At 32.8% G+C, this 11,812-nt stretch overlaps 2 protein-coding genes across 2 annotated transcripts; one reads left to right on the forward strand and one right to left on the reverse strand.

Moving 5' to 3' along the window:
• Window positions 1-923: 923 nt before the first annotated feature.
• LOC119633547 lies at window positions 924-6,733 on the reverse strand. The gene is made up of 6 exons (XM_038027153.1): window positions 6,292-6,733; window positions 5,414-5,544; window positions 5,134-5,352; window positions 2,411-4,424; window positions 1,878-2,356; window positions 924-1,550 (listed from the first exon to the last, which is right to left on the reverse strand). Exons 1-6 carry the CDS (start codon window positions 6,404-6,406, stop codon window positions 1,215-1,217), a joined length of 3,294 nt encoding a protein of 1,097 aa, XP_037883081.1. The 5' UTR covers window positions 6,407-6,733; the 3' UTR covers window positions 924-1,214.
• Window positions 6,734-6,818: 85 nt separating this feature from the next.
• On the forward strand, window positions 6,819-8,987 carry LOC119633548 (transcriptional activator HAP3). The gene is made up of 6 exons (XM_038027154.1): window positions 6,819-7,179; window positions 7,265-7,531; window positions 7,596-7,909; window positions 7,976-8,045; window positions 8,365-8,909; window positions 8,965-8,987. The coding sequence occupies exons 2-5, from the start codon at window positions 7,462-7,464 to the stop codon at window positions 8,844-8,846; spliced, it is 936 nt and encodes a 311-aa protein (XP_037883082.1). The 5' UTR covers window positions 6,819-7,179; window positions 7,265-7,461; the 3' UTR covers window positions 8,847-8,909; window positions 8,965-8,987.
• Window positions 8,988-11,812: the final 2,825 nt, after the last annotated feature.

Below are 11,812 nucleotides of genomic sequence, written 5' to 3' on the forward strand. Positions count from 1 at the left end.
GTAAGAAATATAAATTTATTTATTGATTAGTATGCTTCTATTATAAAGTTACTAGCTAACACAATCGTAAATAGATGTCCAATGTGTAAAAAAAAATATACACATACATACGTAACACATCGTAGTCTCTTCGATTCATAACCTACAGTTTGTTTAGAACTTTTTTTGCGAAGGAAGGGATTGCAACGCTGTTACAATTATTTGTAATTTTTTGTGGAAACTGGGTTAAGTTTTTACATGAGCACATGAATAATTTTTTTCTTCTTCTTCTTAATTACATGACAGCAGTTTAACGTAATTGGCATAGTGTTACCAAAGTCAAAAAACGAGCTAACGGTTTGTTGCGAGAAAACAAAGACAAAAAATATTTACATAAACGGAAAACCATCTGAGAATTGTATACCTAGAAATCTCTTTGAAAATGTTGGCATCTAATTTCATTGAATTTGAACTCCTGATGGCAAAAAATCTCCATGTTTTTGCATGAAATCACAGATAAATATCTGATTAATGGTAAGTTGATGCAGCGTGTACAAGACTCGGATGAAATCCTAGAAGTTTCCCCCCGAATTGTAGGCCGAAGTGCTTTACGCAAATTTTATAAACGCATCTAAAATTTTTCATAAAGAAATTTGCAAAGTATTCTTATTTAATACGAAGAGCCTAAAAGAACTATAGCTTCATATATCAGAGACAAAGAGGCAATCGAAATAATGTGAATAAGAATCGTTGCTTTCCACAAATGAAAGTATCTGCATAGCATAAGGTTTATAGGATTTAAAGATTTTTTCTTCAATTTTCTCCATGCTTTTGCATTTTATTTCTGAATAATTAAATTTTTTTATTATTACAATTTTTGTACTAAAGTTATATCCAACTAATCTAAAGTACAACTAATTTAAAGTAAATGGAATTGGAATAAAGTTAAAATCAGACGAGAAAAACATTCCAAAATTTCATTCGATCAACAGAAAAATGTTCTGCTTACGTTCGCGGCAAAGCGAATATTTGAAATCCCTAAAAAAATTGCTGGAAAATACTGTGAACTTTAGATCGATATTTACTATATAAAAATTACATGCTTTCCATAACCTGCGGGTATAAATTATAGAAATGAGTTTTGAATCTAAGTTTCTGAGATTGACATTGTTTTATGTGTATACTAGGTGATAAAAGACTTTCCCGCTCGGGAGTGGGCATAAGAAAGTGCAATATCAATTAAGATTCCTCTGCAGTGTAAATGACGGTGATTCATGATTCTGTAACTCAGCCAAAACATTTTTTGGATCTTCAGATCTAAGATAAGGATTTATTTCCGGCTGTGGTTCAAACATGACATTGCCGCGTACCACTCGAACACGTGGTCCAACAGCGCGAGGGTTAAATTTTATTTTTCCGCAACTATCGGGGCGTGTGTTGCGATGGGTTTTCAAAGCGCTTATACAAAGGAAAAGCTCGTCGCAGCCGTAACATTTGTAGCGTTTCATACCAATATGCCGCGATAGATGAGCTATTAAAGTTTCACGATGAGTAAAGCGAACAGAGCATACCTAGAACAAGAAAAATATAAATGCTAAGCAGAACAAATCATATTCTATAAAGCAGGAGTTATCGGCAAAATACAGATCAAAACGATCAAAGTCAAAAAAGACATGATCAAATCTATTCATGAATAAGACGTAACTACCTAAAAACAAGCAAAGAACTCATTTGAAACAAGTAGATAAAATTTAAAACGACAATAAAAGTCAGAAAATATCCGTTTAAGTGAGTTCAACGTGTTAAAGAACGATAGACAATAAGTTTTCCGTATTGTAAGAAATTTAAAGGTTACCAGAAACAGAGAATTTGCTATAAATAGGACAAACCCAGCTTACCTCGCAAACAAATGGCTTTTCCCCGGTATGAGTACGATGATGTACAGTTACTTGTCCCTTGGTACGAAAACGTTTATCACAATAATGACATTTATGCGGTAATTCTCCAGTGTGTATGGACGTATGGCAGTGTAACGTGCCACTCGAATAAAACTTCTTCGGACATTGAGAACAAGAATAACGTGGTACACGGCTACAATTGGCTAAAACGTGATCATGAAGCATAGACTTCGACGAACAAGTACGACCACATTTGTTGCATATGTAACGCGTTTTGTGCATATTCAAGGCAGAAAATGTAATGGGTGCAACATTCGCAACTGAGGGAGGCGAGGATAGTGCTTTTGTGGAGTTATCGGGAAAGTCTGGGGGGCTGACCACTGTCTCATTTGCATCCGGGATGTTGCCCATAAAGTCCTCTCTTTTACCTCTTGAGGATTTTACTTTTTCTGGATAATTCTCCAAAGATTTTAAAAGAACTTTAAGAAGAGAAAATTAAAAGCGTTGCCTAGACTATTGTAATAAAAACTCACTGGTTGTTTTAAATGGTTTGGCTTGTACACATATCTTATGTAAGTCCTTTTGTGTCAAATTATGAGCATTGAACAAATGCATTCGCAAACCAGCTTTTAGTTCATAATCTTTCTGGCAATAAGGACAAACCAATCTATAGTGATAGTCAGGATGCTGTCGACGAGCTTCCATTAATTCCAAATTTGGTGATGTAATTATGGAAACAAAGACCGAAGGCGGATTGGAAGTGACATTTAATGAAGCGCTGCTAGTATTCACCGCCAAACATTGTACTTTATCATTAATGGAATCTGTTCTAAGGTTAGGGGTTCCACTTGACTTCTGCTCCGTTTGTTTTTGTTCGACTTGTTCTATTTGTTTTATAAAATGATCTATTAATTGCTTCTTTTCTGGTATATTTTCCAAAGCCTTCAATCTCTCTTTCGATATAACCACATTCTTACGTAAACACTCGACTTTACTCGGAGCTTGCACAGGCAATCTTTTCAGACCATCCACATCAACAGTGGTGGGCTTGTTTGTAGAACTCGCTTCTACCTTTTCCTGCGTGTTTAACAGATTTGCATTGAAAAGCAAAGGAGGCGGCGTTGCAGAAGATATTGTTGTCGTTGTTGGGATCGTTTGTGTACTTTTTAGTGGATGGAATTTAAGTAGAAAAGGTGATTTTTTCAAATCCGTCCGTTTGATCAACGGCAGATTTGGATTTAATACCGGTTGATTACATTTTGTCACTTGAGTGCTAGTTGGCAATTTTATAATTTGCATGTGATTGAGAGGCACAGACACCAAACGTGCGGGAGTGCTAGTACATTCACTGTTAACAGTAGCCTTAGTTTTTAATTTCATAGGCACGAGGCATGGGACTTTACTTGTCTTTTCATTTGTAACTTGCTTCGGAGGAATGGAAATCGTACGTAAAGAGCTGCTCGCAATAGAAGCTATGTTACTATTAAGATTGGCATTAGGGTTTAATTGCCTGTGCAAAAGAGATGGTGCTCCACCGATATTTTCATTTATAGGCAGAGCCGGTGGTGTAATTTTCTCCTCAATCGATGGAATGGAAACCAGACGTAGAGAACTGCTAGGAATGGAAGCAATATTATTATTCACATTGACATTAGCTTTTTTTAATTGCATTGTCAAGAGAGGTGGCGCTCTAGTGATGCTTTCATTTAACGCGGTTGCCGGCGGCTTTATATTCACGTAGCTTAGAGGTATCGAAAACAAACGTAAAGGTTTACTAGCGTTGGAAACAACAATGTTATTATTTTTAACATTGACACTTGCTTTGAATGGACATGATAAGAGAGGTAGAGCTCTAATGGCGTTTTCATTCGTCGCGGTAGCTGATGATAACTTGACCAGTTTAAAATTCATTAAAGGTTTTATAACTGTGGTACTGGGAACAATTTTTGGGGAGCTCCCACCGTCATCCGAAGGGGTTAAGGCTGGCGTTATTGACGATGTGGCTTGCAAGTGAACAGGCCTTGTGAGAGTTTCTTTATCCTGTTTTTTGGAAAAGTCAAGTTTATCACAATCATCATCGGGTTCTTCTTTGATATCTTCTTTTAAATCCGATTCAGTTTTTATAATCACTTCTGGAATAATGGGCAAAGGAGTGGTAAAATATTCCTCGTCAAATTCCTCCAGAGGTTCTTTTTTAATTTCCACATCCGTATTTTCCGCGATTTTTGTGCGTTTACTTACTAAAGTATCGCCCTGCTCAGATATGTCTTCCACTGGAGCTCGCCTCTTGTTTACATAAAATGGAGATAAAGGTTCGGATTTTAGGCGCAATTTGGTTGTAGGTACCGAGGACAATGTGTTGCTAAATTTTATTTGACTTTTATTGTGCACACCTAGCACAAAATTCACTTGTTGGGCCACTTTTTGCATAAGTTTGCTACAACTTTGTTTGCTAACCAGCCAGTGAACATGCAGTTGTAATTCAGTGTTAAACCCTCCACGACAAAATGAGCAATGGAAACCCGCTTTTGGCTGATTGGTACGAGACTGCAGTGAACGAACAAAATAAATAAATTTTCTTCAAAATTTGTGATATTATTTAGCACTTTATCAAATATCTTTAATAAATTCAAAAAACCTGGCATAGGACAATTTAATTTATAGACTTTAAATCAAAGTTTTAAATTAAACATTTTTTTATGTATGCAAATTTCATTTCAAAGTATTTGGTTTCGATTTCTAAATCAAGACTGACCAAATTTTGGATCATTACCTACTACGGTCATGGAATAAGAAAAAGCTAAATTAATATTATGTATTGTAAAAATACAATGATTTGAAAATTGGAATGTTTGCGAAATTTTGTATTTTTAATTTATGATAAAATTACATTGGGAAATCATTTCTGCGCAAATGCAGATTATGCTTGGAAAAAAAAATTCCTCCGATTTCGTAAAGGGACTTTCAATTATTATAATTTACACGATGCAAAATAAACTTGTATTCTAAAAAAATATTTATGGCCTAAATTTTTAAAAATATTAATATAAAATCGCTAAAAAGGTTTGATTTAATTTTTTAACTATGTAATATTATATTTTTTCTATCCGCGTAGAAGTACACCACAGATACCTCAGAAAATATGCTTGTTATTTATTAATCATGACGAAATTATTAGTTTACTTTGGTATCTATCAGTCGCAAATTTTGAATTGTTTAAAAGTACTGGATTTAGAAAATTTTAAGCAATTCTTACCTTAGGATGCCAGTAGTAATTATGTTCGCGTATTTCATGTGATAGGCAGTTTTCTAAATTTTTAAAACTAAAGCCACAGTGAAGCATGCAAAAGAAATAATTATCACGGTGCAGGTTTAAGTGGTTTAATAGAGACTTATTATTCTCAGTGACCGCAAATGAACATACTGAACAGTATTGCTCTTTACCGTCATTTATAGATTCGCTGCTTTCTATGAACTACGAAGATTGTAGAGATCGTTTAATAACTGAAGCAGTCGCATTTATAATTCAGAATTACCTTCGTTTGCTTCAGTTGATTAGGCAATCTAAGGTCGTCGGTATTATTGTCAATAACAACACTTCGCTTCTGTTCGGTCCACAAAGTTTTGAACTCATCCGTCGAAATGTCGCTGCCTTCATCAAGTTCTTCTATATACAAAAATTCAAAAACATCAAACTTATTAAAAAGCAAGTGCAATTAATGTTGCTAAATGCCAAGTATTCTATAAATATAAAATTTATTTATTTGTTACCGGCGTTTTTTTTGAAATAGTGTTTATTCAACATATTTGTCGAAAAAAGTGAAATAACGGCGCTTGATGTAACAAAAGGAAACTGTACATGCACATTGCCAGATACAAATAAATAAACGAATATTTGTTTACAGCTGTTAACAGGGAAAACAGAATTGTCGAAAATAGAATTAAACAAAATCTGTAGTGAGTAAGAAAGAAATGCAATTGTCTTTGCTATTGATTTAGTGTGTTTTATTTAACTTCATTGCCTTTACTTTATCTTTATTAAAGATTAAATAACGACTTGATGTATTGCCAAATCAATTACTATGCAAACAATAACAGCTGATACTCTGCAAAGGCAAAGAGAATTGTAAATTAAAATGACAAATGAAAAGTGCGCACTATTAATATTGCACCAATAGAAAAAGAGTTGATCGTCGCTTGTATACACACTACACACATATTCATTTACAACAAAATATTTCTCAAAATCTCTATATGTCAATTCAAGATGATATTATCGTATTACCGTGATTTCTTCGAAAATGCGAACTAATTGAAATTAAATATATATATTGGAGAGTATTAAATAAAGCATTTAAGCAAAGTGAAATATTCAAATCATATAATATATTGTTTTGACGCATAGAAAACTTGCCTTTAATATTAGCCACATTAAAAATAAATTCTTGCTTAGTATTAGATTGTTGTGCGATCATATCTTCGAAATTATTATCCAGCGGTTCGTTTTTCACCACAACGTTAGTTAACATATTTAAACACTTTGCTCACAACGTTATTACCACGTTAATAAACTTCTCGTGAAAATTTATTTTAGTTATTGGTTCTATCAGAGACGAGCGTATAAATTACTGTTATAAATCACTACCTATTCGTAAGAAACGAAAGCAACACGATGATACGTAGATCGTTTGTTAAATAAATGTCAACGAATGAGCCAATGAGCAGCATAAAAGAAAATTGTGAAGAACGTAAAAATATTCTTTTAAGCATAGTTGTTATTAATTCTTTAATGAATTGGTAATGATTTTGTTGAAAAACAAGGTTGCTTTTTTTAGTGAAAAGAGAAAATAAATATAATATGGGGATGAAGAGCGTAAAATATTTTTTAAGGTCGTACTTTTACGTTAAAATGAAAAAGATTAAAGCAGAAAAAATCAATTCATTTTTTTTTGGTTTTTTTGATAAGGGTAATATAAATTTGAGTAACGCGTAACATTTTTTGTGAAGTGCTTTTGTCACATACAATTATCTTTAAATACGTTCGTACATATTTCAGGAAGTTATATGTACTCAAAATCTGTAATTTGAGTTTTGCCAACTATATATTAGAATATATCATTTAATGCGCTCGCCTATTACTACTCAGGTTGTTCCTTCCAGGAAGTCATTGGCTCAAAAGGCATTTAAAATTGTCTCGAATCCCTGGGCTCAAAATGTTTCGTTTCCGTTTTATTTCACTGACTGCACTAATTTTTCGCTACTTTATCTTAAAGAACGTTTTGAAATATCCTAAGAATTAAATGTAATAATCTTCTTTCTTTTAATAAGAAATGATCAAAAAAATTTTCTGTGTGTTTTTTATCCTTCATTTGCTTTATTCATTGAAGACATGTAATACGTACCTTAGTCTTTAGAAAAGCAAAATGATGTGTTGCGACACGGCACGATTCGGTAAACTGGCTCGCGAAACTGACAAGCATGGAGCATAAAAAACAGCTGTGATTTGTGTATACAAAACCTCTTATTAAATTTAGTGAAGGACTTTTAAAATTAAAATTTGAAAGAATATAATTTATCTCTAAACATGACTTCTGGAAGCGATTCTATTCCCTATCTTCATGATTACTTGATGAACGACGAGGACAATTCTGGTGGTAGGTTTTTGGAAACAAGTGACCAAACCCAATTTTCTCTAATAATATTTTTAAACTCCCGTAGATGAAGATTCTGATAACCGTCAAAATCAGAATTATATGCTCCGTGAACAGGATCGCTTCCTACCTATATGCAATATTATCAAGATAATGAAAGTTCCCGTTCCCGAAAATGGTAAAATAGCTAAAGATGCCCGTGAATGCATACAGGAATGTGTTTCTGAGTTTATATCGTTCATTACTTCAGAGGCAATTGAGCGAAGTATGTCCGAGAATCGTAAGACGGTCAACGGAGATGATCTATTATACGCCTTTTCCAATTTGGGCTTTGATAATTATGTGGAACCTCTCTCCATATATTTGCATAAGTTTCGCGAGGTAATCAATAATTGGAATAAAAACTGAAAGCAAAACACTATACAGTTAAATTTAAAAAACTTGCAGGCCACCAAATGTGATCGTAATTTATTTAACGACAATTCCGCATTTCAAGATGATTCTTCGGGCGACATTCGTAAGACTTGAACTTGAAAAAAACAAAACAGAAACACATACTTTTATTATCTTCCCCTTATTTAAGAATAAGATATCTAATTCTTCGATTTTTAGTTTTCCTCTACGTTTTAATTTTTTATTTTTATTATATAACGATATTTCTTTATATATAGTTTTTAAGACTAAATTATAAGAGAATATGTTTTAAAGAAAAATTGAAATAAATATTTAAATTTATTTCATTTTAAAATATATAAAAAATACTTTAAATAGAGTTCTATTTAAAATCCCCTAAACTAAAATTTTTCAACAAATATTTTAACATGTTTTCGATTTAGGGTGCAATGGCAGTAATCAACAACAGCATTCAAATGCAGCTGCCAGTAACAATAATTGCAATGATAGCGAAACCGCAAGCTCTAGGAATTCGCATGTTTTATTTCATAGTGGTGCAAATTCAGGCTCAAAAGACCTGGAATCAGCTGACATTAATTACAAACAAACTATTAAACAATTTCAGAATTATTTAAGCGATTCAAATGCAACTTTTTGCGTTAACAACACATTAACAACAACAACGAATGTTCCCACTACTACTACAGCATTTACTAATAGTCTGTCTTCAATCAGCACTGTACGCCAATTACCTATAATAACGACAGTGGCGAATGATCCAAATTCGCGTTTTAATAGCTCTACAGATGATACTTTAATATTTGATGCTGATGATTTAATGCAGCAATTGCTGGAGCAACAACAACAGCAGTCGTCAGCCAATATAACAATTAATAAAATCAGAAGAACTGATTTTAAGTTCTAACTTAAAAAAATTAATTAGATGTGAAAGCTTTCAAACATTATAGTGACCTTTTTTTATCATATTGTAATACAAAAAATAAAAATCGTGTGTATTTATTTTGTTTTAGTTTACTTTTCAGATTTGTTGGGTGATTTTCTTAATTAACTGCTTTAACGATTTATCTAAATAAGAAGCGGCAAAATTATACAATCGAAGAATAGAACTATAGAAAATGTGTTAACACGTAATCTTACTCGAATGTAGAGTTGATGAACTCGCTTTTAATCATTCTTCTACAGATGTAGGTTAACTAAGTTAAAGGAATGGAGCTCGTGAATTTTATTCATGTGAGGTGTTGGTGCGCACATCAAGAACAACCATAATACGGAAAGAATGCGGCCTGTGTCTAAGCACTAGTTCCAATTGAAAATTTGCTTATGTTAACGCACACGGATATTGCTCCGCTAGAGTTAGAGATAGATTTCTAATGTAAAACAAAATATCAATTAAAGAATAGTTTTTAATTTAAATTAACTAAATTATAAAATGCAATCTCCGCCTGGTAGTCCATAGTCCGGGAAAAAGGAGGCGAAAACTGGTAAATGGCAGCTATGGCGTAAGATGTGTGCAAAGACTGATATTCGAAACATTAAAAATGTGCTTCTTAATGAGGATCGAAAGATTTCAAAGGAACGTTTACTACCCAAAGTGTTGTGATGAAAATTCGGAAATATCGTCACGTTTTGCACAAATAAAGATGAAGCTATTGGCGACATTGGAAAGGAAAAAGTTAGAATAAAAGTTCCGATGAAAAGGAAAATCCTTTCAGTAGTGTACAAGAGGATATGGATTACAACATTGGAGAACATATTAAAAATATTAAAAAATTAAGGAATTTCAATTCAATATTTCCTGTCGCTCCCTTACGCTCCACTATGCGCTTTCGCTACAACCGATTTGGCCCGTTTTCAATATCAACCTGCCTGCAGAAACTTTTGGTGTTTTTGTTAAACTTGGAGTCGTTATCTTCATTTTTGCGGCCAGGAGAATGCCAACAACACACACCATACAGACACACAGACTGACACGCGGCTAAATCAACTGAGAATTTTACACTGATTACACTTCATAGGGTCCCCATCTTACAATGGTGGGTATAAAAAGGAAAGCAGCCAATTTCGGTGTGTACTATTAAATTTAAAGTTGCCTCTGCGTCAAGTTTGAATTGAGCGGAAGCTTTCCTTGTTACGCGGAAGTGATAGTGAGATGAAAATGATCGCGCACTTTTTTAAAGCGTTTGAAGCTCTATACGTTAAGCATTTATGCTCAGTTTGTTGAACTCGCTCGACTTAAGTTCCTAAGCCAGCGCGATCATAATTTGAACCCTTTGCCTAACATACTCTACGAAAAAATGACCAATCACCGTTATTATTACAATATTACATTATTATCACATTATTATTATTAGTACGAACAGCGTCATTTTCAGCTTGCTCCTTATATCTTAGGCTGGGTAATATTAAGACGTCTAGACCAGAAAACATAGTTTATTTTCTCACAAAGCAATTGCCGGCTTGTCTTCGACTGAACACTAGAATTAGCATCTGGCCCGGCCAGTATACATAAATATTCAAAGAGAAACTTTCAACTTTCATAATTTCACAATTATTTTATAACTGTAGTTTACTGCAACGCAAGAATTTTCTACGTATTCATGGGGGATGTACTGGCAATTGTTTTGTAAATTGACAGCACACCTTTAAATGGAAAAAAATTATGTTTTTCTGGTAGAAGTTGGAAAGCACTTGCGCCGTGATTCAAAAACCTCCGCACACTGAAATCCAGCCTTACCTATATTTAATGTCAACATTTTTCCTTAACAAATATCCGACATAAGCGTAGGATATTTAATTATCTAAAACAGAAGGAGAGCTTTGAATTACGTGATAATAGGAAGGTATGCTGTTCTTACAAATTTCAATGCTTCAACATTCCGGAAATCAGGAAAACCAAAATCTCAAATTTAGAAAAAACTTGCAATTATTCGTAAAAAAAGTGTATACACATAAAGGAAGGATTTTAGACGTGCATCATCAAAATCTTAAATTGAATATCAAAATTAATATTAAGAATTTAGCCTTGTCCGTCGAATTTCTGTTTCAAGTTAATTTTGAATTGTAGATGAAGAGAATGACGAGCAATGACGAGTTTAATTGATAGGCATTCGTTGCGTTGCTATGATCGTGGTCCCTGCATTTTAACACGTTGTTTTCAATATATTTGGTAAATTTTTCAATTTATTTGCAGAGCTCTGTACATGCAAGTTGACCGAAATATTACAATCAAACAATGTGATAAAGTAATCGTTTCCAATACGAATATAAAAATCAAAAACTCCACTTGCCTTGATGTCCATTTAAAACAAATTTTTTCTTACATTCCTTAATATTTATTATATTTATTTGTATGTGTATATTTTTATTCTCTTATATATTTGTTTCAAAAAATGTATATTTTCTTGTGTTATTAAATGATAGTAATAAATATATTTGATTCTTTATTAATTTATGGAAACAAACACGTTCTTTCGAATCTTTAATACTAACTTTCTATTGATTTATTTTTTTTAATATTTGAATTTTATTATTTCGAGGAAAAATTCCAAGCCACTACTAGCGAAAATATGCCAAAACATGGAATATGAGAAATGCCATATTGGTGCGCTTTAACTTAAAAAAAAGGTCCGTTTTGTGGTACTAAAATTAAAAACATTTTTTTTTCATATGACATAACGTAGGACAAATTAAATGTAATTAAAACGAAATAAAAATGTAAAGATTTTAATCTTAAACGAAGCTTCCTCCTAGTCAAACATGGAATTTTTCACGACATCAAACACTTACAGCTAAATATATTTTAAGATATTTCATAAAATGGATTTTAATTAAAATAATTGTAAATTTTACAACATACCTGTTCGCATTTAA

Source organism: Glossina fuscipes, unplaced genomic scaffold, assembly GCF_014805625.2.
Source record: "Glossina fuscipes isolate IAEA_lab_2018 unplaced genomic scaffold, Yale_Gfus_2 2, whole genome shotgun sequence".
Lineage (NCBI taxonomy): Eukaryota > Metazoa > Arthropoda > Insecta > Diptera > Glossinidae > Glossina > Glossina fuscipes.

Excerpts from the sequence above, each read along its gene's own strand:
- LOC119633547 (XM_038027153.1), bottom strand. The coding sequence starts at position 6,406 with ATGTTAACTAACGTTGTGGTGAAAAACGAACCGCTGGATAATAATTTC. Across the intron at positions 5,545-6,291 it reads TAATGTGGCTAATATTAAAG|AAGAACTTGATGAAGGCAGC; the intron begins GCAAGTTTTCTA and ends TTTTGTATATAG. Across the intron at positions 5,353-5,413 it reads ATCAACTGAAGCAAACGAAG|TTCATAGAAAGCAGCGAATC; the intron begins GTAATTCTGAAT and ends CAATCTTCGTAG.
- LOC119633548 (XM_038027154.1), top strand. The coding sequence starts at position 7,462 with ATGACTTCTGGAAGCGATTCTATTCCCTATCTTCATGATTACTTGATG. Across the intron at positions 7,532-7,595 it reads CGACGAGGACAATTCTGGTG|ATGAAGATTCTGATAACCGT; the intron begins GTAGGTTTTTGG and ends AAACTCCCGTAG. Across the intron at positions 8,046-8,364 it reads TGATTCTTCGGGCGACATTC|GGTGCAATGGCAGTAATCAA; the intron begins GTAAGACTTGAA and ends TTTTCGATTTAG.